This window comes from Vigna unguiculata, chromosome 10, assembly GCF_004118075.2.
Source record: "Vigna unguiculata cultivar IT97K-499-35 chromosome 10, ASM411807v1, whole genome shotgun sequence".
In the NCBI taxonomy this organism is placed as follows: domain Eukaryota; kingdom Viridiplantae; phylum Streptophyta; class Magnoliopsida; order Fabales; family Fabaceae; genus Vigna; species Vigna unguiculata.
The window spans coordinates 22329965-22355193 of NC_040288.1; the positions used below are offsets into that span (position 1 = coordinate 22329965).

Genomic DNA, 25229 nt, shown 5'->3' on the forward strand with positions numbered 1-25229 from the left:
CCATACTTTGGGAAACTAGGATTTTGAGCTGAATGAAGAAATATAGTGTTTTGAAGATTGATAGGATAACTTGATTTATGACAAGTCCAGTGGACTAGACCACCTGATGTGTGGATCTATAGACCGTCTGATCCTTAAAGGCCCCATTGGATCATTTGTTGCGTTGAACCCTCTTGAACATTGATTTCACTTTCTTATAAGCAACATTTTTGTGTGTGATGACTTGTGTGCAACTAAGTGTTGACTTGTGCAACATTTTTTGCAACAATGTGGTTTGACTCAATTTTTTGAACTCATACTATAGATGCCAATTCGTGTTTTTGGGGTGAATGACGTTGGTTAATAAGATGTGATTTATAATAAGTGGGGTTAAAGATGTCTGATTTGTTGGTGATGACTTTTGTGCACCCAAGTGATGACCTGTGCTGCATTTTTTGCAATGAGTTTATGAATCAATTTTTTTATCTATTTTGTTATAGCAGTGAATAATTGTTTATGAGGTTATTTACTTTGGTGCATGTGATAAATTTTCAGTTATATTTGGTCCTTTGTGGATATATGTTTGATAAATTTCAATGAACTTGGTATGTTATTTAGGAATTTTAAGTAAGATGTCTAGTAAACGTGAACGCAAATGTATTCCGGAAGCAGGCAATAAAGGGAAGAAGAAGAAGGTGGTGAAAATGCTGATCAGGTATAATTGGTATCTTTAAGTGATTTAACTTTTTTTATTATTTATAATAAATAATATTTTGTTCATGGTGCTATAGGTGCGAATTGTGCATAGGTGCGAAAGCAAGTACATTGTTGAAGTAAACAATGTACTAAAAGAAACCCACCGTAAGCGGATTCAGGCAACACCATTTAGATGGTGTTTGGAGGTGGACAACGCATTGGAAATAAATTGTCCTTTGTTGAGGGAAGTGTTGCGTAGATGGGTTCCACAAGGGGAATACATTCGTGTAGGTCAGCATTTGGTGGGGTTATCGGTTTATGATGTTTGTATATGGCTAGGTCTTAGTATGGTTGGTAAATGTGTTGAATTTGATGTTGATGTAAATGGGGTAGTAGGTTCACTTTTTGAGAAGAAACCAATCACCTTGTGAGACATAATTAACAAGATTAAGAACTTAGTGGTTAGTGATGATGATGTAGACAATACTTGTAGGTTGTATCTGTTACTTTTTTTACTGTATTTTATTTTCCTAGGACCTCTAGGACAGTGACCAATATGCCTTTCAAAGTCTTAGACAACCTTGACAACTTAAGCGACTATAACTGGGCAGAGTCAGTGCATAGTTTTTTTATCTCTACACTCAATCATGGATGTAAGGTTGTACGAGAAAAGATAAATACTCGTAGCCTTAACTTAGCCGGATCTGTTGTAGTTGTTCAGGTAATTATTGTTTTAAGAACCTTTATTTTCCTTATGCATTATTATAATTTATTGATTTGTCTAACAGTGTTATAGGTTTGGGCTGCTCGTTGTCTTGGCTTAGAAGATGTAGAGGGTGGGGTTCAATTCCCAAGATTTCTACGGTGGCCGTCGGTGAAGATTAGGACACCTAATATTGAGTCTGCTTTTGAAAAGAATAAGGTTTTATTTGAGTTGTCTTTGTATATGTTTGGTTAAATTTGGTTTTATTACGAAATGTGTTCAAAAACTGATTTTTTTATTTGTAGATTGTGTTTGGTTGGGCCCTAACTGCAGAGGAGAAGAACAACCCAATAGTGCAAAATGTCGTTCATATTGAGGACCAATACAATGTTAAAAATGATGGCATTCAGGGTGTTTCTCATTCCAAACAGCAAGTGGATTTGGAAGAAAAATTTGAAAAACATGAATGGATAATTCTAGACATGAAAGAACAGATAAAGAAGATGCGTGATGAATTTTTTGATGCTCCTGAACCTGACTCCTGTGCAGGTAAAGGAAATGATGTTAATGAAGAAGAGGGTTGTCCTTCTAAGCAAAGGAAGTGTGATGAAGGCCAGGGTTGTCCTTCACACCGGAAAGAGAGTCCGCAACCTCATCAGTGTGAGGAAGATGACCTGAATGACAAACCAAAATCCAACCATAATGGAGACGACAAAGCTATTAAGCCTAACACTGAAGGTCAAAGTAATACACTATTTATAGATAAGGCTAAATTGTATAAGGATGTGACTGCTGTTGGTTGTGCCAGGTATGCTATTTTTTTTTATAATGTATTCAACATCAACACGCACTAATAGTTAATACTTGAAGTTGCTACTTTTGACTTTTCAGAACTATTCATGTTCATGTGAATGGTGAAATATTGAGGAGCGATGAATGTCAATGTTTTCGTCCTCGTGGTTGGATTGATAACATGGTAAATTATGAAACTTAAGTTTATGACTATTTATATTTTTACTACAACCATGTACTGATATAATTATTGTTTTTGTGTTCAGTATATAATGTTTGCAGCTTACGAGTTCATGTATAAACAGAAAAGGCTGACTGGGAAGATTAGCAGGGTTATATTCAATCCTTTCTATACAGTAAGTTTTTTATTTTTTCCTTTTAATATTTATGCTTAAATTAATGTATAAGTATTGACATTTGTTGTGGTTCAAAATGCAGTTATCCTTGATTGTAACAAAAGAAAGGTGAATAGACGTGTGTGATGTCTAGATGACTACAGGCATTACCTGACACGTGATTTGGTTTCAATGCAGGATATATTAACAGCAGATTTTGTGAGTATCCTTACTTGTTAAATGCTGTTATATTTTGTTATAAAATAAAATGTGTTTGTTAATGTTACTTCTATTCAATTGTTTGCCCCAATGATTTATGTTGAACATTGGTGGTGTTATGCTTTTAATTGTCAAACGAAAGAGTTCTTTGTCTTAGATTCACTTGCACACAAATGTCGAAGGCGAAAACAAATTAATAGTCATGTGGTAAGTCCATTTGTGACATTATAAATTTCCATTACTGATGTTTATTGTGTTCACATTATTTATGTTCGATTTATATCTGTTATACGTACAAAATGCGGAACACCATTTTTGGCTCTTACTAAATGACAAAAAACAATTGAAGCCAACATATGAAGTCCACATTGAAGACGTTCCTGAACAGCTAAATTTGTAAGCACAACTTTAATTGAGTAGGATATTCATACAACTTGGTTACGTAATTAGGAAGTTTTCAATAAATGTTTTGGTAATCACTTGCAGGCATGATTGTGGTATTATGGTGTTGAAGTATCTTGAGATATGGGACGGCGTCAAAAGATTTGATGGGAAAAGCATGTCAGCTTACACTGATGTGAGTATAATACCCTCGGAACTGTTTACATTTAAGTTGCATAAAGTTATTTTGATATGAATATGTAATTAAGTAGTTATTCTTTGGTGGCAGGAGGATCTACAACAATTCAGGCAGCAGTACATTTGTGATTGGATTCTTCACCCAAAAAATAAGCATAGGGAGGCTGTCCTTGAAATATTTAAACCATATTTAAAGAAGTAGAGATGTCAATATTTTAGTGTTGATTTATAGCGTAACTTTTAGGTCTTTTTGGATATGGATGACGTGCAAATGAATTGTTAGTTGCACTCCTTTATACAGTGTTGAGGGTGACAATGACTAGAATCAATTTTGTAAATTATGGTTTTAACAAACAGTTCTGTTATGGATTCAATTTGTGGTTATATATTAAAGTTACATGCAGTTTATTTTGTGATGACTGACTTCCATCTAAGTGTGTACCCACTTTATATTTTTCTTACCAGGTAACTGATGATAAGTACGTTGGTATCCCTTATTTTGGAGCCTATTAATTAAATTAACTGAAGAACACCATGACTTCAATATGATTATAAATTCTGATAACATGATTGTATTAAAATGCCAGGGTTGTACAGCTTTTTTATAAGCAACTATATTGTGAATTTTCAATCAAAATCAGTGACAATGAAAACTGTGAATAATATTAATCACTACTGCTGAAGTTGAATGTAGTAAACAGTAATCAGTACAAATACTTTGACCGTATGAATAAATAAACATGTCATTGACAAACACAAACTCTAATAACAAAAGGTGTTTGGTTATGCCATGTTGATCATCCCAAATGATCCAAAAAATGTCGTTTTTGTTGATACTAGTTCCTGAAAAATAAAACAATTACAATATTAAGCTATCATAAATATAAGGCAAAATTAAACATGTTTGTACTGTGGCATACCTAATGATCTGTTTTGTACCAATAAGTTGTTGATTACTTTCTATTGATGTTAAAAGTGATAAAAAGTCTGTGCACTGGACATCATAAACCTGGGCATGGCATAGGGGTAATTAATTATTTCCATTAAATAGCATAAGAAGATGTAGTTATGAAACGAATACTAACCATGTTGGTTGTGGTACCACTTTGAGCATTCAAAATTTCATTAGCTGGTGCAATTGAAGTATGAAGTTCTCCATCCTAAAGTGCATGTCCACAAATCAAATTAACAATTGGACAACCTGCATATTAAAAAATTGTACTCTGAATACAAATAATAAATACATACAGTGGCATTTCGAGAAGCTTTATTCCTAGTTGCTGCAAATTTTTTTTTTGCATATCTTCTCTACCGTTGATTGTATCCTTGTACCTCGTGGTCGACCCTTTCTTTTAACGTGAATTGGACTTCGGATCGTTGTTTGGTGAGCACCACTATTAATTGGAGAAGAAATTTGCACATTTGTTTGTTCACAGTTTTCTAATGTTGTGGAACAAGATAACGAAGGATTCCTTGATAATAAGTCTAATTGGGAACACAAGAATTATGTACTCCTCTCGCTTTGGCATGCAAACTCAGCAATGTCATAGAACTTTTTACACAATAAGTCATACCTATGAACAATGGGTTCGTCTTTCTTAGTGTTATATGATGCTCTTATCAAAGTATGCCTTCGCAATATGTGTTTGCTCCGTGGACTCAAAATATACTTTTGTGATACAAATTTTACCTCCTCTTGGGCAAGGACCATCAAGCTGTGGCGGCAAAGAACTTCTCTAAACTCGAAAAGCCAACAAGTGCATTCAATGTTTTTTGTCACAACATCAATATAACTTCATTATATTTTTTTGCACTTTGGTCTTTCCATATCAACGCCTCTTTAACAATATATTTTGCCTTACAACCATGAACTTCAACACTTTTTATATTACAATTCATCTTACACCTAAGCTCATTTTGCACTTCACCAAACTTCGCATGAGTGTATTCATCTTGAAATTGTCTCTCAATAAATGACTGAGACCCACATGGAAGGGTAGTATTAACAGAAGCAAAATCTACTTCGCACTCATAATTCCTTAAGGAATAAAGGAGACAGCCTGGCTACGATAGTGGACACATCGAACCATCTATTTCTAGGAAACTAGATGTTGTTGTGGGGTAAAAGGTCGCGGAAAAAAAGAGCTTGATTATGATGATTATGGTTAAGGATTTTATATGAATGTGATAGTTTGTTGGTTTGATATGGTTGCTTGGATGTTGAGGGTTGTGTGCTCAAAATAAAGTTTGATTGTGATCTTAATGCTTAAGTGTTACTTGAATGAGATGTTGAGTATTATTTGTCATGTTTTATTTACGAAATTATTTTATATATATCATTGTTTATGATTAACTTACCCCTATTTGTTTGTTTGTGTGTTTGTTATATGTGCGATGATGGTATAACGTGTGTGTTATATGGAAGCAGAGGATATTGCAGATAATTTTGGCATGAAGTGGATTGGAGAGAGGCTGGGGTGAACTCGGGAGTTTTTATAATTTATTAGTGGTTTTAAATCAGATATTGAAGACTATGTAATTTTCTTTTGTTTGAAATGGTTATTTATCAAATTAAAAGTTTTTTTATTAGTACATTTTCAATGATAATCATTTTCCGTCAAATACGTTAATTTTCAAACTATCCGTGACATCCCAAAATTGGGGTGTTACATGTTATGTGCCAGTTCATGATTATTTTTTTTTTATTTTTTTTATAAATTCTTTTAAAAAACATTGTCTCATATCAAGTCAGTATGATGCCACGTGGCAATAACAATTTAATGTGGTAGTGATAGTGATACGAGTCACTGTCATACCAAGTGTCATTGTCTCAATCTCAATTTGATCCATGTATTTGTTATTTTGATTCAATTTAGTTCATTTTTTTTAAATTGAGCAATTTCGTCCCTCTCCAAAATAAGACCAAATTAAATTTCATATAAATGTTATACTGTTATTTTTATTAAAAATGATTTTTTTTTAAATATATTTAACATTATTAAGTTTATTGAAATTTATACTTCACATTGAACTTTATTGAAATTTTGTTTTAAAATTTATATTTTACGTTGAATTTTATTTGTATTGATATTTTATTACATCATACTTTAATTTGTTTCTTATTCGATTTTATATTTCAAATAATTGTATTTTTTAAATGTGTAAAAGTCAATAATTTCTATACAAATCTTAGAGCTGATTTGAAAATAACAATTTCATAAATTCAATTGTAAAATTTTAGAACAATTTAGAACAAATAAATTTAAAACTTAAGATAATTTTAAATAAAGTTCAATGTAAAATATAAATTTAAATAAACTTTATCTCGTTAATAAAATTTAATAAAAATGTAAATTTTAATAAAAATATCAATATAACATCTACACAATTTGTTTTAATTTGGAAAGGGGTGAGATTGCTAAATTTAAAAAAAATGGACTAAATTGAATCAAAATTATAAATACAAGGACTGAGATTAAGATAATAATGCTTGACTTAACAATTACACGTTGTCACTGTCACTTCACAACGTCACTGCCAAGTGATACGACGTTAACTTAACACATAGCAATTTTTTTTAATTAAAAAAATTACGAATTGACACGTGACGCATCTTTACGCTAGTATAGAGAGTAGATTTGGTCGTGGTTATTTTGGCCTTTTTATCACGGGTTCATAACCGAGGCATATCTTGGTGAGGTAAAAAAGGAGAGGTTTATGCCTCGGTTCATAACCAAGGCATATACGAAAATTATTGCCTCGGGTCTTACTTCAACCGAGACCTAATAGACATCAAAAATTAAAAAAAAAAATTGTAGTTTAGTTCGTGTTCTTTCATCTCCTCCAAGTACATTTCCTCAACTATTGGCCTCTAAAGCCGAACTCGAGCATTTATGAACCAATTTAAAACCTGTTCCATTTCCAATTTTCAATATACAAAACACACATTCTAATAATCTTTGCAGTGGTAAAAGGAGAAACTTTTACACAGCTGTTGAGTAGGCAACGTGCAAGCTTCATAGTGGAGAAGTTTCCTTTGCCCACTGTCTGACCCAGTTCATAATTTCCGACACGGGAATTGGTGTTGCTGGTGGTGCTACCTTTGAGTGCTCCATCTTCTCTAATAATAATATTTGGCTCGGGAATGTTCTTGGTGGAAGCATGTGTTTTTCGGAGTCCTTGGGGTAGCTCAAACCAGATAAGTTCAACAAGTTTCAAGGCAAAGAACCATGGAAATGGAAATGAAAAGTTGGAAAGATTGAATTTTGAAAGTGCTTACGGGTGGAGAAAGTGTTCAAAGAGCCAAGCACATAAGACAAAAACCTAGCGCAGGGCCTCCATCTACATATTGTTCAATCCCGCGACAATGGAGGTGGCCCAACAACGCCCTGTTCGACGGCCAAACTACGGTGGAAGGGGGAACGGAGTGGGTAGCTCACAAAGCAGTGTAGTGGCTGGCACAGGGAGCGGTGGAGAGCCTGGCGCGCACGCAGTTCGTGTTGTAGAAGCAAGAAGAAGACACTGAAGGAATGTCTCGGTTGTATGTGATCATTTTAAAATATTTAAAACAATGGGAAATTAAAAAATTTGAGTGAGATCTGTCTCGATTGTAATTATAACTAAGACAATAACACCTATTCTGCCTCAGTTTTAATGAGACCCGAGGCATAAAAATTCACTTGAATTAAAAAAAATGTCATTGCATCATGATATGCCTCGTTTGCACTAGAACCGAGGCATATAAGGCGTTGTCAAAACGTAAAATTGAACTAGTGTTAATATTGTTATTACACACTACAATAAAATTTCTCATTAATAACCAATTTTAGTGACCAATTTACAAAATAAATAATTAGTGGTTATTAAAATAGTCACTATTATGAATAAAAATTATAATTGGTATCTAAAATTTAGTTACCAAAGGAATCAGTTTATAAATTGGTCATTAAACATTAGCTACCAAGTTTTGACTACCAAAAAAATTAATTTTTGAATTAGTCTTCAATTAATTAGTAACCAATTTATTGACGAATTATAATATTTTATTTATAATAGTAATTATTTTAACAACAAATAATTTTTATTTTGTAAATTGATATCTAAATTGGTCATTATAATAACTAATAATTTTTTTACTAAAATTAATTTATTATTTAAGAGTTTTTTTTTAACCGTACTAACAAAAATGACCAATCATATCACTTTTTAAAAATAGGCCTAATTGAGAAAAAAAATATAGGGAAACCAATTTGAAATTTATGTACGAAAATAGAAATCAAAGACTTAATTAAACTTATTTTTTATTACACTAAAAATAACTATGAAAAATACTTTTATAACAATTTAGCCAAAAATATTTGTATAAAAAGTCCAATCATATCACTTTTTAAAAATAGGCCTAACTGAGAAAAAAAATATAGGGAAACCAATTTGAAATTTATGTACGAAAATAGAAATCAAAGACTTAATTAAACTTATTTTTTATTACACTAAAAATAACTATGAAAAATACTTTTATAACAATTTAGCCAAAAATATTTGTATAAAAAGTCTATTTAGAAAAAAATAATAGTCGAAAAAGTCTGTTTATAAATGTCCATACACGTGGTCTCATACTTTCCCTTATATACACATATTCCTTTTTCCTTACACATTTTGTTTGTTGTTTTCTTTCTGCTTTGAAAGAGAAATAATGTGTCTTTGAAAAAGAATATTCAAATATCACGCAACTATAAATAACTTTTATCATAGAGATGAATTTGAGTTTTGTCTTATATTTTGGCTGAAGATAATAAGAAACAATGTCTTCAATGGAAACCGCAATGCTGCGCCGGAATTGAGTGGAGAATGAAGAATGGTTAGGTTTTCTTTCCACATTTATTTTGCTTAGAAAATAAAAATGCTAACTGTAATATGTGAATGAGAAAATTGTAGTTGCATGAGTCAAGTCCCATGTGTTGAAAAATTATAGGGTTTTGTTAATGTGACGTAGATATGTACTATGACATTAACGTAATGTGAGGGACGTCATATCATGATTGAAAAATAAGAGAATAAATTATCAAATGGTAAAGATCACATGTGAAACAATGTTCCTTTAACTACCACAATAATATTTAATCAATGAGTTAATGTATTTTTGTTATGATGTGGAAAATGAAATTACGTACGTTTCAATTATTACTAAATAAAACTATACATTATTAGAATTAATAATATTATGAGGATATTTATCAAAAAATTGACGCACATTAGTATACGTTTACAAAATGTAAATATACTGGATATAATTATATTAGGACAATTAAAAAATAATGAATATAAGTTTTAGGAACTAAAATATGTAAGTTAGATGTTCAATATACTTCCCATCCAGTGGCGGAAGATAGCATTGACAGGAGAGCAACGACTCCACTAATATTTTTTTTTTTACTTTATTTTTTATATATTTAAAAAATAATATTTATATATTATTATTTTATTTATATTAATCTTAATAATTTTTATTTTATTTTATTTTTTATATATTTAAAAAAATATATTTATATATTATTACCTTATTTATATTTATTACTTCGTCTTATCATGACTCTTCCAAATTCTACATCTATAACTGAAAGATATTTTTCTGTAATGAAAATAATCAAGAAGAAGCTAAGAAATAAGATGGAAGCTGAAAGGGATATTACAACTAGCTTCCGTTCTAATTCAATTATTGAAGATTTTAAGTTATTGAAAAAGCTAGCTTCAGTTCTGATTCAATTATTGAAAATTTTAAATCACTGAAAGAGCCTAGAGTAGTACTCTAACTAAAGGTAACTTTTGTTTTTTTATAATATATTATTGTTGATGATAAATTTTATGTTATTCTTTCATATATATTATTTTCATATTGTTTGGATTCTATTATTATGAGTGCTTGTTTTGAATAGAAAAATGATGTAAAGAAATGAAAAATAATTTATATATAACAAATATAATTTGGCCTCCTAAAATTTTTATTCAGATTCCGTCACGGTTTCCATCACACCTTTCAGGATATATTTATATTTATATTTATTAATTATTAATTTATCTGTTCAAATACTAATATATATATATATATATATATATATATATATATATATACACAAAAATCTTTTATGTTTATTTTTATGTTTTTTAGCACATAATATTTCAACCGCATTTCATATTTATATAATTCATTTAATTTTTAATAGAAAAATAACTAAAAGATCGTGTGAACATGACTAATACAAATTACGAAGGTGGTCAAAGTGATAGTGATGCTGATGCTGTGAATGAAGGGAAAATATTAAGATTTTTAATATATTTTAATTAAGGATAATTAAGTTATTTTCATATGACTATGCGGTGTAGAAAGAAAATATGGGATGCAAGAAGAAAGATATACTCATGAAAAACATTCACACAAGTCATAGGTTAGGCGCAGGAAATGAAAATACCGATTTAAGGAAAGGTCCATTATCTGACTTTGGGTTCTCAGAGCAAACTCAACGAAAGAAGTGGCTTCTAAATAAAGTTATTCCTATTAGCACACCCTATTTAGCACTAGCACCTCTTGTTTAATTTTTCTTTTGGTTTAATAATAGGGAAGGTCTTTGTTTTCTTTAAAAAAATCTCAATTAAGTCCTTAATTTCTAAGTCGTCCTAATTAGATCTTATTTTTTGAAAATTTGTTATAATTTGGTCATTTCCGTTAAAACATCATCAACAACGTTAATTGTGTGCTACATGTGGTCAGTGGCGGAACTTGAAGAAAATATGTAGGGATGCCAAATTAGATGTTTTATAGATAATTTTTTTAATTAAAAAAATTATTTTCTTTATTTAAATCATGCAATTCAAACTTTTCAATTTTTAATTTTCTTAATTTGTTGAATTCACATAAATGAGTATTCTAATTTTTATTTCAATTCAAGAGTATTCAACTAATTTATTGTATGTAGTTGAAAATACAAAATATCAACATTTTATAATGTTGGGTTATACTAATTTGAGAAAATATAATTAGGGTTCATGCCAATTTCATACCAAAAATTCCTAAAATCATAGTTAGGGTTCATACTAATTTGGGAAAACTTAATTTGGGAGAAAAATCATAATGGAAGAATCATAAATCTAACATAGATATATCATATTAGGATACTTATTCATGAGATCGTGTGAGTATGCATATTTGTCATCTTTGTTCTCCAATTTCTTTTTCCTAATCTGTCTTTCTTTTATTTCATACCTTTTTATGACTTGTTGTGGATAAACCTTATAACCAGATATAAAACCTTAATCTCTTTAATCCAGTTATTAATCCATCAAATTAATTTTTATTTTACTTTTTAAACAATATATATATATATATATATATATAACTTAATAAAAATAATAAAAATTATATATATATATATATATATATATATATATATAATTAAAAGTTTGGGGAGCCATGGCTCCCTTTTGTCCCCACCAAGGTCCGCCATTGCGTGTGGTTTCTTTATTTTTTTTATAATGTTTTACATTTATTTTCTTAAAAAGTAGCTGACACATGTCAAATTAGAATTTTGCCATGTGTCAGTTTGTGATTTTTTTATTTTTTTATTTTTTAAATTTTTTAAATTTTTTAAATTTTTTGTAATTTTTTAAATTTAAAAAAAAAACTATCACATGTCAAATTATAGTTCTACCACATGTCAATTGTTTATGTAAAAATTCTCAATTTAGTCCCTGTATTTGATATTTTGTCTCAATTTAGTCTTAATCTCTTTGTAAATTGTAGTAATTTCATCCCTTCTAAATTGAAACCAAATTTAACTTTTATATAAATATTATAATTATATTTTTACATTTGAATTTTGTAACTTATATAAAACTATTTCAAAATTTTACATTTGAATTTATAAAGTTGCTTAGAAATGATTAAAACAATTTTTTTAAATAAAGTTCAATGCAACATTTAAATTTAAATAAACTTAATTTGGTTAAAAATATCTAAATGTTGTTAGAGTACACATATCCTAGATTATCTTTTTCAAGTGGACATCATCAAACAACGTAATACATTCTCTTAGTAACAACACAATAAACTAGTTTTAAATATTTGTCTAAGCACGTGTTGGTATTTGGCTATATTTATTAAAAGAGATTTAGAGGTTGAGGAAAGAAACAATACATAATTTTAAGTTTATAATTAAGTTTTGAATATAATCAATGTGAAAAACGATTTCTAAGTTTAGAAAGTCAATATGTCTATAAAAATATAAATAGTAAACTTTGTAAAAATATAAAGGATAAAGCATATGCATAAATGTAGACATTGTATTTGTTATGTGAAAAATACAATGTCTACACTAAAATTATCAAGATTTGTGTAAGCACGGGTTGGTATTTGGCTGTGTTTATTAAAAGAGATTTAGAGGTTCAGGAAAGAAACAATAAACAATTTTAAGTTTATAATTAAGTTTTGAATATAATCAATGTGAAAAATGATTTCTAAGTTTAAAAAGTAAATATGTCTATAAAAAATATAAATAGTAAACTTTGTAAATATATAAAAGATAAAGCATATGCATAAATATAGAGTAGACACTCTAAAGTATAAAGAATGTGTGCAAAAATATGTAAAATTAGAGTCACTAAAAATATAAATTAGTGTATGAACAATCTGATCTAATATGTATTGTTAGACTCCTGTAATTAATGCATTGATAAACTCATCTAATATGTGTTGTTAGACTCGTCTAATTATGATATGGACACACTTGTCTAATCTGTATTGTTAAACTCGTCTAATTAGTATATCGACAAATTTGTCTAATATATATTGTAAGACCCGTCTAACCAGATAATGGATATAGTATTGTAATGTGTATTAATAAATTCAATTAATATGTGTTTAAACAGACTTATCTAATGTATATTGATAGACTTGTCTAATCAGTGTTTGAATATACTCGTCTAATGTGTATTCTTCAAATTATATAATCAATGTATGGAATGACTCATCTAATGTTTTTCTCTATAATTGTTTAATTTGTGTGTGGAAAGACTTATCTAATGTATATTACTAAAGTCGTTTAATCAATATATGAACGACTTGTCAAATGTCTATTGCTAGACTCGTCAAATGCTTATTACTAGACTCGTCTTATCAAGATACCAACTAATTTTTTACATACTAAAAATATAAAAAGAAAATCAACGACAAGAATATTTATATTATAATTTAGTATAAAAAAATAAATGTAATTTTATTTTGACAATATTTTAAGAAAATATTATTATGGTACTGTTAACAATTTGTGTTACCAATAAAAATATATTATTTTTTAAATAATATTATTTTAAGAAATAAAAGTAAATATATTTTTTAAATTTAATTTTAATAAATTACCATGTAATTAGAAATCATAAAATGAAAAATGAAAAAAATAGTATTAAAAATGAATTAATACTTTAAATATATTTTATTTTCTTCTAATTTTTTTGTTATATTGGTCTGAGTTTTGTTGTTAAATTTGTCTAATTTATCTGATGACAATATAAATATATTATATTTTAAGGCAATTGGTATGTTAGCTTTTAATTTTTTTTTCAGTCTTATTAAAGTAACCAACTTTGACAATTTCAAGTTGTAAATAATAGAACATGAATTCAATGAATATAAAAGAAAAATTATAATATTAGAAGCGTAATTTTTTTATTATAATTTTTTTATTATAAATGTATATTTTAAACACTTGAAATGAATTATATTAAGTACGATCTTTTAATTTATTTTGTTACAAATATAATTAGTTAAAACCTTATACGAAATTTTAAGTATATATGATTCATGTTAATTATTTATTAAATAATATAGATTTAATTTTGACATAATAAATATAGGCTTAATTAAATTTTAAGTCTTTAATAAATTTAGAAATTTTTTAATTGAGTTCCTGGTAATTTATTGTGATGTATTGAGTATTCAATAAATTTAATTTTTTCGAAGTTGTTAACTTTGTTTTTTAACTTGGTGATGTGGTTAATATGGCTGATATGATTATTATCTTGTCATATCAATTACTCATGTAGTCACATGTCGTTTTATTATTTTATTATTTTGTAATTTCATAATTTCATAATATAGTTTATAATTTATAATTTTATAATTGTATGATTTATATTTTTATATTTTTATAATTTTAATATTTTAATTCAAAACTATATGATTATGAAATTATGATTTTGTAAAATATAAAATTATGATATATTTTCAAATTTTATTCATATAATAAAATTATAATTTTATAATTATACTTAAAAATTAAAACCATAAAATTATAATTGTCCAGGGTATAATTTAAGATTTTTTTTCTCTCAAAAACAATTAAAAATCTATTTGGTTAAATAAAAATATGATTTGAGAAAGTTTGTATGAATTTCATGGATATGAAAATTAATATATAATTTTATTAAAAAATTATTGATTACATGATATATTATACATTAGACTTATTTTAACTAAAATTTTTAAGTTAGGTTTAAGTTTAAGTTTACGCGCTAGTACGAATTTTTTATAACTATTAAATTAGAGGCTAATCTAAATATATATTTTTAAAATCGTTATTTTCTGGAAATATTATTTAAAAATTTAAACATGATAATTATATTTTCTCATAATTATATTTTCTCATGTGTTAGATAAAATAAATTTTTTCCCAAATGTAACGTTTGCTTAAAGTATATATTATTACTTATTAGCATTTGTCTCAATGGAGTTCAATTTCCAACATTAAAAAAATGTAAAACTAACTTCTGAAAGATTCATAAAATATCTCTTCCAAGGTAAAAGTTTATAAGAATTTCTCAAAAATAAAAATATTATAATTTTATAAAATATAAAATTATGATATATTATTGAAATAATAAAATCATAATTTTATAATTATACAATTTTGAATAAAAATAATAATAAATTATACAATTATAAAATTGTAAATTTATAAAATTTAAATTATAAAATTATAAATTTTAAAATTTTAAAATAATAAAACAATAAAATGACATGTCAACAAAGTGACATTATAAAATGGTTAAATATGTTTTTAGTCACTTGACTTTCAGTAAATTTTGAAATTAGTCCATTTCGAAACTTTGAACCAATTTAGTTCTTCATATCTTGAAATACTTGGATTTAGTCCTTTTAATCAAATTTTATTAGGTTTATTTCATGTTTCGTATGCATTTCAGGATTATATCTGATTTGTTTATACTATTTGACACATTTTGGCTTTAATGTTAAATCAAATACTATTATGAAACTAAATTAGTCTAAAGTTTCCAAATGGATTAATTCCAAAATTTACAAACTGTTAAGGGATCAAAAACATATTTAATCACATTATAAAATAATAATCATGTCAGCTTCTTACTGGTCCATCACCCCCAAGCAAAAAAAAAAAGCAAAAAAAGTTCAGGGATCAATTGAAAAATCTAAATTTATTGAATACTCAATCAATCATGAAAATTTATCAATTAATCAATCAAAAGTTTCCAAATTTATGAGAGGATTAAAACATAGTTAAGCCATAAAATAGGAAGAATATTAATATTTATATAATAATTTAATATAAAAGGACCAAGTAATTAGACTTCATAAAGGGAAAAAATTAAAAATGAAGACAAAATAGTATAAAAACATTAATACTTTAAATATAAGAGAAATTTTTTTGATGACTGAATGTGTTTAAGTGCACAAATTAAAATAAGTAATTATTTATATATTTTAAAAATAAACTAATTTCTAAAATAATTTTTAGGAATTCATATCATAGATTAATTTGATTAACAAAAAATATTCAAACTTTATATATAATTGATGTTTTAAAGTTTGATATAAAAATTTAAAATTTGAGAAATTAATTATGCTATTTAAGAATTAAAATAATAATTTATTAAAAATTAAATGATAGATTTGAAATTTTTATTCTTACGGTAAATCAATTTATAAACAAAAACAAGCGGATAACATAGTGAAATAATTCTTTAGAGAGACAATTTTTTATATGACATTATAAAAAATTGGTATCATTAATAAATATATATTATTTTTGTTAAATAACATTATTTAGATAAATAAAATTAAAATATATTTTTAAAAATTTAATTTTTTAAATGATCAAGTAATTAGAAGTCACAAAGAGATACAATTAAAAATAAAAACAATAGTATAAAAAAAAACTTTAAATATACATTATTCTTTAATATTTTAATAAATGACCAACTAATTATAAATTATAAAATGATAAAATTAAGAGCGAAAAAATTAGTATAAAAAAATAGGAATTAATACTTTTAATATAAGTTATTTTTTAATAATAAATATGTTGAAGATTAGAAAAACTTTTACGCAGTGTTCCTTTAAATAAATAGTACTATAGAAGCAAATTTGAAGGACAAATTAAGAAGTGAAACTCTGTTCGTTTTAGAAGATATGCAAAGATTTGTGCAGATGGATTTAGAAAAAGTTATCACAATTTCATCTCATCACACAAAAAAAATTTGTGCGGATATATCATTTTTGACCTTTTTCTCCTTACACTTTAATATTCTATTATACGTTATAAATAATATTTTATTATATATATATATATATATAATAATAATTTATAATAATAAATAATATAATAATACAAATTTAAGAATTATTTTTAATAATATATAATAATTATAATATTTATAATTATAACTACATATAATAATTAAAATATTATTAAAAATATAATGATTAATATATAATAATTAATAATATATTTATTATTATTATTATTAATATATATATATATATATATATAATTAATGATAATAATAATAATATAATAAAAAATTGTTAAATTGGTATGTTAAATGACTTTATGTTGGTTGGAGAAACATGATTTTGGTGTGATCAAGACGTAATTCCACGGTTGTGTGGTGGTGCCTCATTGGTCAGGGCGTAATTCCATGGATCTCTAGGCGAGATCTCATGGTGGTGCCTCATTGGTCAGGACGTAATTCCACGATGGTTGCATGGTGGTGCCTTATGGTTAGGACGTAATTCCATGACCTATGTTAGTGGAAGTTTCATGGTGGTGCCTCATTCTTAGGACGTAATTCCATAAAGTTCGTGGTGGTGCCTCATTATATAATTTAGTAAGGATTCAAGGTAAGGATTGCATCCTGACACTTTAAAGAGTCAGTTAGTCTCACGTAGAGCATACTGACTCAAGTGGTGAGAGTAGCAGGAGACCTTAGATATTTTAAGGCTAACCTTGTGAGTGGTAGGGTGAAACTCATTGGCAATTGGCTTTGCAGAGTAGTAGAGGCCACCACAAGTGCAAGCATCTAGTGAATCTGACTAATTATATGTATTCGGATAAGTCGTGTCTTGAGTCTTAGTGTATTGTTTGTGAGTCATCACATGATTGGTTGTTGTATGTATCTTGGACTATGAAAAAGTATGCAATTGTATGATAAAATCACTTTCTACTCTAGCTTACCCTTCCTGCTTGTTGTATGTTCTGTGTGTGGTCTTCTATTTTTGTGATGATCATCAATTTATTGATGGGAGCAAATGCGAGAACTCCTCATGGTCAACAGGGTAATGGAGATTCCGCTGCATAGCTCATCTTGGGCTGGACCCCACCTTTTTCTGAATTTACTTTAGGGTCGTAGCCCATGTATTTCTTTGCCCTTAGGGCACTTACTTTACTACTATTAAACTTCTTACTCGTATTGTTGTTGGCATCATGGTGTGCCTTGGGTTCTTTCCTCGTTTATTCTGAACAACCGCAAGGAGTGACTTTGATACTCCGCAACTTTGCTTTTTATATTATATTGTGCGATGTTTCATTTAATTAAGTTTATTTATTAAATGGGACGTTACACCTTTTCTTTTAAATAAATTATTTTTTAAACTAAAATAAGTATCTTTAATAAAAAAGATACCTACAAATAAAAAAAAATACTTATATTTGTTATAAAATAAAGCTAATAAGAGAGAGAAGAAGGAGAGGAATAATAGAGAATGAGAGAGTATGGAACAACTTTCGTCTGTATGTGTGTCTTATTATTGATAGGACGAGTCCTATTTATATATACAACATGGTAACCTAGAAAGGATATAAATCAAATAGTTAATACAAAATATTACATAAAGAGTAATGAATTATATGAGTATCAATCGTATCAATTATATGAGTAATTGTATCAAATCAATGAACGACCATTAATTCACAACACTCCCCCTTGGGTGTCCATTGATAAAAGAATGTTCCTCGTTAAAACCTTACTAGGAAAAACTCTTTGGGATAAAAACCTAGTGAAGGAAAAATAGTACATAATTCTATATAATATTGTTCTTTACATCTTCTATTTTTTCCCCTCATGTAAATTTACATCATCAAGATGACAGAGTTCAATCTTGTGAACCAATTGCTCAAAAGTTCTTCTTAGCAAAGACTTTTTCAATAAATCTACTACATTTTCACATGAGCAAATCTTTTGGATCTCTACATCACCAATTCTTTGAAGATCATGAGTTCAAAAAAATTTCGGAAGAATATGTTTTGTTTTGTCTCCTTTAATATATCCTTCTTTCAATTGAGCAATGCATGCACTATTGTCTTCATATATGGTTGTTGGTTTCATTTTTTCCAAGGATAAACCACAAGTTTGTCGCACATGTTGAATTATAGGCCTTAACCAAACACATTCATGACTTGCCTCATGTAATGCTAAGATTTCTGCATGATTTGACGATGTTGTTGTTATTTTTTGTTTCACAGATCGCCATGAAATCGTTGTGCCATCACATGTGAACAAATATCCTGTTTGTGATTGACCATTTTGAGGATCTGATAAATAACCCGCATCTGCATAACCTAATAGATCTAATTTTGAATCATTTGGGTAAAATAAGTCCATATTCATAGTGCCCTTAAGGTAACAAAGTATTTGATTTACTCTATTCCAATGTCTTCTTGTAGGTGAAGAACTATATCTTGCTAACAAATTTACAGCAAATGCTATATCAGGTCGAGTATAATTAGCAAGATACATTAGTGCTCCTATAGCACTAAGATATGGTACTTCAAGACCAAGTAGTTCTTCATCTTTTTCTTGAGGTCTAAAAGGGTCTTTATCAACATCTAATGACCTCAACACCATTGGAATGCATAATGAATGTGATTTGTCCATATAGAACTTTTTAAGCACTTTCATTATATAAGCTTCTTAATGTACAAAAACACCTTTATTTAAATACTTAATTTGTAATCTCAAACAAAACTTTGTCCTTCCAAGATCCTTCATCTCAAAATTCTTTCTTTAAACAATCAATGGCCTTTGTGAGCTCATTAGGAGTTCCAACTATGTTTATGTCATCTACATAAAATACAATTATGGCAAATTATCGGATCTTTTCATATAAATACAAGGACAAATAGGGTCATTTTTATACCCTTCCTTTAACAAGTACTCACTAAGACGATTATACCACATACGTCCTGATTGTTTCAATCCATAAAGGGACTTATTCAATTTTATTGAATAATCCTCTTTAGAATTTGCTTTAATGGGAAAAGTAAATCCTTCAGGGAGTTTCATATAAATAACATTCTCCAAAGAGCCATATAAATAGGTTGTAACAACATCCATGAGGTGTAAATTCAGACTTTCTTGTGCAACAAGGCTAATTAAATATCTAAATGTTGTTGCATCCAACACTAGAGAATATGTCTCCTCAAAATCAATACCAAGTCTTTGTGAAAAACCTTGAGCAACTAACCGTGCTTTATATCTAACAATTTCACCATTCTCATTTCGTTTTTGTACAAAACCCATCTATACCCAATAGGTTTTACACCCTCAGGTGTGCGAACTACAGGTCCAAAAACCTTTCGTTTAGCAAGCAAATCTAATTCTACTTGGATTACATCTTTTCATATTGGCCAATCATTTCTTTGCCGACAATCTTCAATTGTCATTGGTTCTTGATCCTCATTGTCACTTATAACATCCTTTGCTACATTATATGCAAAAACCTCGTCAATATTGACTTTATTTCGGTTCCATATTTTATGATTCATGACATAATTTATTGAGATCTCATCATTTTCAATAATTTTAGGTACTTGAGGTTCTTTTAGAACCAAATCATTAATTATGTCAAAAGAATATTTTGGGACTTTTACCCCCTCGATTAGGCCATCTTGCCTTTTTTTCCTTTTTCTCATCCGAGGATTTTTATCTTTGGAACCGACAAGCATACCACGCTTCAGGCGTGTTTGAGATTCATTTGCTATATTAGATTGTCCAACAGGAATATCAATTCTGATTGGAGCATTAGCAGCGGATATATGCAACTTAGTTACCCTTTTTGTGTCAATAAAAGCATATGGTAATTGGTTGGCCAATTTTTGTAAATGAATTATCCGTTGAACTTCTAGTTCACACTCTTTTGTACGAGGATCAAGATGAGATAATGATAATTCATTCCAACCAATATCCTTTTCCAATTTCTTTCTTTCTCCCTCAAACGTTGAAAAAACTGATTCATCAAAATGACTATCAACAAATCGAGCTGTAAATAAGTCACCTGTTGATGGTTCAAGATATTTTATTATCGATGGAGAATCATATCCAACATATATTCCCAAACGTCTTTGAGGACCCATCATAGTTCTTTTTGGTGGGGAAACTGGGACATATACAGCATACCCAAAAATTCTTAAATGAGAAATATTAGGTTGCTAACTGAAAACCAACTGCAGTGGAAAGTATTTGTGATAAGTTGTGGGTCTGATGCGAATCAATACTACAACATGCAGAATTGCATATCCCCAAGTAGTCATTGGAAGATTAACTTTCATAAGTAAAGGTCTTGTAATCAATTTTAGATGTTTTATCAATGATTCTGCAAGTCCATTTTGAGTATGAACATGTGCTACTAGATGTTCAACTTCAATTCCAATTGACATACAATACTCATTAAAAGCATGAGATGTAAATTCACCAGCATTATCAAGACGAATTTTCTTAATTGGATAATCTAGGAAATGGGCTCTCAACTTGATCAATTGTGCTAATAACTTAGCAAATGCTTGATTTTGAGTTGATAGTAAACAAATATGTGACCATCTAGTGGACACATCAATTAATACCATGAAATATCTAAATGATCCAGATGGTGGGTGTATTGGACCACAAATATCACCTTGTATTCGTTCTAAAAATGAGATTGACTCATTTCTAATTTTTTCTGGCGATGGTCTTATTATCAACTTTCCCTACGAACATGTACATGAGAAATCATTGGACTGAAGAAGTTTTTGACTTTTAAGTAGATGTCCACATGAGTTTCTAACTATTTTTTGCATCATGATATATCTAGGATGACCCAACCGATCATGCCAAACAAGAAATTCATTCTTATTTGTAAGCTTCTAGCTTACAATGACATGTGTCTCAATCGCATTAATATATGTGTAGTACAAGCCATAAGAGAAGGCTGATAATTTCTCCAATACACATTTTTTATTTGACTCAATTCGAGTGATATAAAGATATTCAATATCTCCTTCATTATTTGTCTCAATATAATATCCATTTAGACAAATATCCTTGAAACTTAATAAGTTTCTATTGGACTTAGGAGAATAAAATGCATTTTTAATATGCAATCTTGTACCTCTTGATAGAAGTATAATAGCTCTTCCGGAGCCTTCAATTATATTTGTAGTACCAGAAATAGTACTAACATTGACTTCTCGCATTACCAAACATAAGAAAAATTAATTTCTCTTGAGAATTGTATGTGTTGTTGCATTATTAGCAAGGCACAGATCCTCATCATTGGTGTTAATGCCAATATTCATTCTTCATATAAACATAAATATCAATATTAGATATTACTTTGAAAGAGGAAAATAACAAAAAATAAATAAATAAAAATAGAGGATTTTATTCATAAAAACATAAAAACTTATAAATATAAAGGCAACATGAATTAAATATAAAACATTGTCTTAAAATTTAATAACATAATATAAAATAAAATAAAACTATTTTTTAACACTCCCATCACCAATAAGGTGATCATTGCTTCTATCGAGTTTAGAAAAGAAATCACCAATATCAAGATGAGTAGTATCCATATGGCCATAATCAAAATACCATCTTCATAAGCAAAGTGTGTTTCTATGTTCTTCTTTTTAAGTGATTCTTGGTAGAGTTCGACAAGATGCTTTGGTGTATAATAGCCACGGGTCCAATGACCTTTACTGCCACAACGATAACATATATTTTTATCTTTTTTGCCATTATTTTCACCCTTTTCTTTTTCCTTTTTCGCATTTCTCAACACCTAATTTTGTCCGGGTGAATAAATTTATTTTCAAAAAATAAAATAAATAAAAAATATGAAACATTATTTTCTATTTTTTTTTCTTCAAAGGTTTTTCAAACTTTAATTTTAGAAAAAAAAAGAAAAAAAAGAGAGATTGAAAAAAGAAAAAAAAAGGAAAAAAGAAGGAAGAGCCTAATTTGTTATCGCACTCCTTCATGAGCCCAACAACTCAAATATTTTATACCCTTTGTTCTTGATAGAGAAATTAGTGATATGATTCTGATCATTAGAAGCAATATTTCTTCAAATGATAAGAATCAATAATACTAATTGAGATTGAGATTGAGATTGATTTTGTGCTCTGATTTGTTAATGATTAGAATGAATATTACCGATCTTGATTGATTTTGTGCTCTGATTTGCTGCGATTTGATCTCCATAATGTGTTGCAATCATGACCAATTCCTTCTTATATTGTTCATTACAATTAAAACTGAGATTGCATTGATATTGCAAGGTGTGAGTATAAATACGCACTCTGTCATATGAAAAAGGGACCGAAAAAATATTCTCTATACTTCTCTAATTCTTTTCCTTCACCACTCCCACACACACCTCCTTTTTCATCTCTCTTTCAAAAAAAAAACATATTGAAGGAGGTAGAAAAAAGAAGAAGAAAATATTCTCTACACTTTTCTAATTCTCTCATTACCACCCATATAGACACCTCTCATCTTTATCTCTATTGGAAAAATAAACACAAAAATATTAGAAAAGGAAGCAAAAAAAAAAATAAAAGAGAAAATGTGAGGAGAAATTGAAATTTTTTTAAGGTACATCACTCTCAATTCTTTCATCTTTTGATTTAGTTTTTTTTTTAATTTTCATTCTTTTTTTAATCATAAAAAATATTTTTCCTCCTTTCTTTACTGTCTGCCCGGCCGCTCGCATCGCATGACATCCGATTTAGACTTTTGTTTTTTCTAAAAAATATATACAGATGATTTAAAAATAAAAAATAGTTTTCTTTGTTTGCTCTTTTATATCTATTTGGTTGCTCACGTCGCAATGATATCCACAACTACTTTAAAATAAATTTAAAAAAATATTAAAAATTTATAAATAATTAAAAAAAATAAAAAATAAAAGATTAGAAAAAAAGAATTTATTTCAAGTGTCTGTCCGGCCGCTCGCATCGCGTGACACTAGTTTTAAAATAATACTAAAATTTAAATAAAAAGGTTTTCAAAATTATAAAACAAATTAAATTAGTTTTTCATAAAGAACTACATAACCCTGATTCTCCATTCACATGGAGATATATAGGAGTGAAGATTAATCCTCGTCGGGCCCAAAAAACAAAAAAAAATATTTTATTTCTTTTGTAAATTCATTTATTATTATTTTTGGGGAAAATAAATATTTTGAAAAACCACATAACTTTTGCATATTTAATTAAAGGTACCGTCTTAGGACGGACGTTGTGGGGTGCTAATACATTCCCCACGTGTAACCCACTCCCGGACCCAAAATTTGGTTTTTTGCAGACCTTGTCTTCTCTTTTTGGTTTTTCTGTAGTTTTCCAGAATAAACTATGGTGGCGACTCCAAACTCTTATTTTTTCAAGTTTTATTTTTGGTTCGTCGTCCCATCACGATTTTAGTTGCGACAACATTCTTGTTCCACTTATGTTGATGAAGTTTCTCTTCGAAATTTCCTTTATAACCATCTCCACGACCATGAATAATAGCACAACCACGACCACGACCATGGCTACGACCACGATCAAAATTACAACCACGATTATTATTATGGTCTTGACCTCGTCCATGATTATGTGGATCAGATGTTGTTGCATTCACTTTTGGGAATGAAGCAAAACTAGTTGGTCGGGCCTCATGATTTTTCATCAAGAGCTCATTATTTTGTTCAGCTACAAGAAGGCATGAAATCAACTCAGAATATGTGTGAAAACCTTTTTCACGATATTATTGTTGCAAAAGCAAATTAGTTGCATGAAAAGTTGAGAATGTTTTTACCAACATATCCTCATCAGTAATTCTTTCTCCATATAGAGTCAATTGAGAAGTAATTCTAAACATTGCAAAATTATATTCACTTACAGTTTTAAAATCTTGCAACCGTAAATGCATCCAATCATAACGAGCTTTTGGCAAAATCACAATTTTCTGGTGGTCATATCTTACTTTCAAATTTTTCCACAATACAGAAGGGTCTTTTACAGTAAGGTATTCAATTTTCAACCCTTCATAAAGATGGCGACGAAAGAAAATCATAGCTTTAGCTTTATCTTCAGCATCTAAAATCCATGATAAATAATTCTTCCTCGAAATATCAAGGGCTGCAAATTCAAGCTTTGCAAGATTTGACATGTTTTAGAACTAACACATAAAATATTAATATAATCAAATTTCATGTATGAAATTGCTGAAATCAAATAATAATAATAATAATAATAATAAGACAGAAGAAAAAAAATCAAACAATTATCATCACACAAAAAAATATATAAAAGATAAAG

General features: G+C 28.3%; 1 protein-coding gene across 1 annotated transcript; it reads right to left on the reverse strand.

Moving 5' to 3' along the window:
• Positions 1–4086: 4086 nt before the first annotated feature.
• LOC114165409 lies at positions 4087–25080 on the reverse strand. The gene is made up of 3 exons (XM_028050046.1): positions 24811–25080; positions 4389–4463; positions 4087–4146 (listed from the first exon to the last, which is right to left on the reverse strand). Exons 1-3 carry the CDS (start codon positions 25078–25080, stop codon positions 4087–4089), a joined length of 405 nt encoding a protein of 134 aa, XP_027905847.1.
• Between the last annotated feature and the right edge of the window lie 149 nt (positions 25081–25229).

Excerpts from the sequence above, each read along its gene's own strand:
- LOC114165409 (XM_028050046.1), bottom strand. The coding sequence starts at position 25,080 with ATGTCAAATCTTGCAAAGCTTGAATTTGCAGCCCTTGATATTTCGAGG. Across the intron at positions 4,464-24,810 it reads GGTTGCAAGATTTTAAAACT|GATGGAGAACTTCATACTTC; the intron begins GTAAGTGAATAT and ends CATGCACTTTAG. Across the intron at positions 4,147-4,388 it reads GTGGTACCACAACCAACATG|GAACTAGTATCAACAAAAAC; the intron begins GTTAGTATTCGT and ends TTTATTTTTCAG.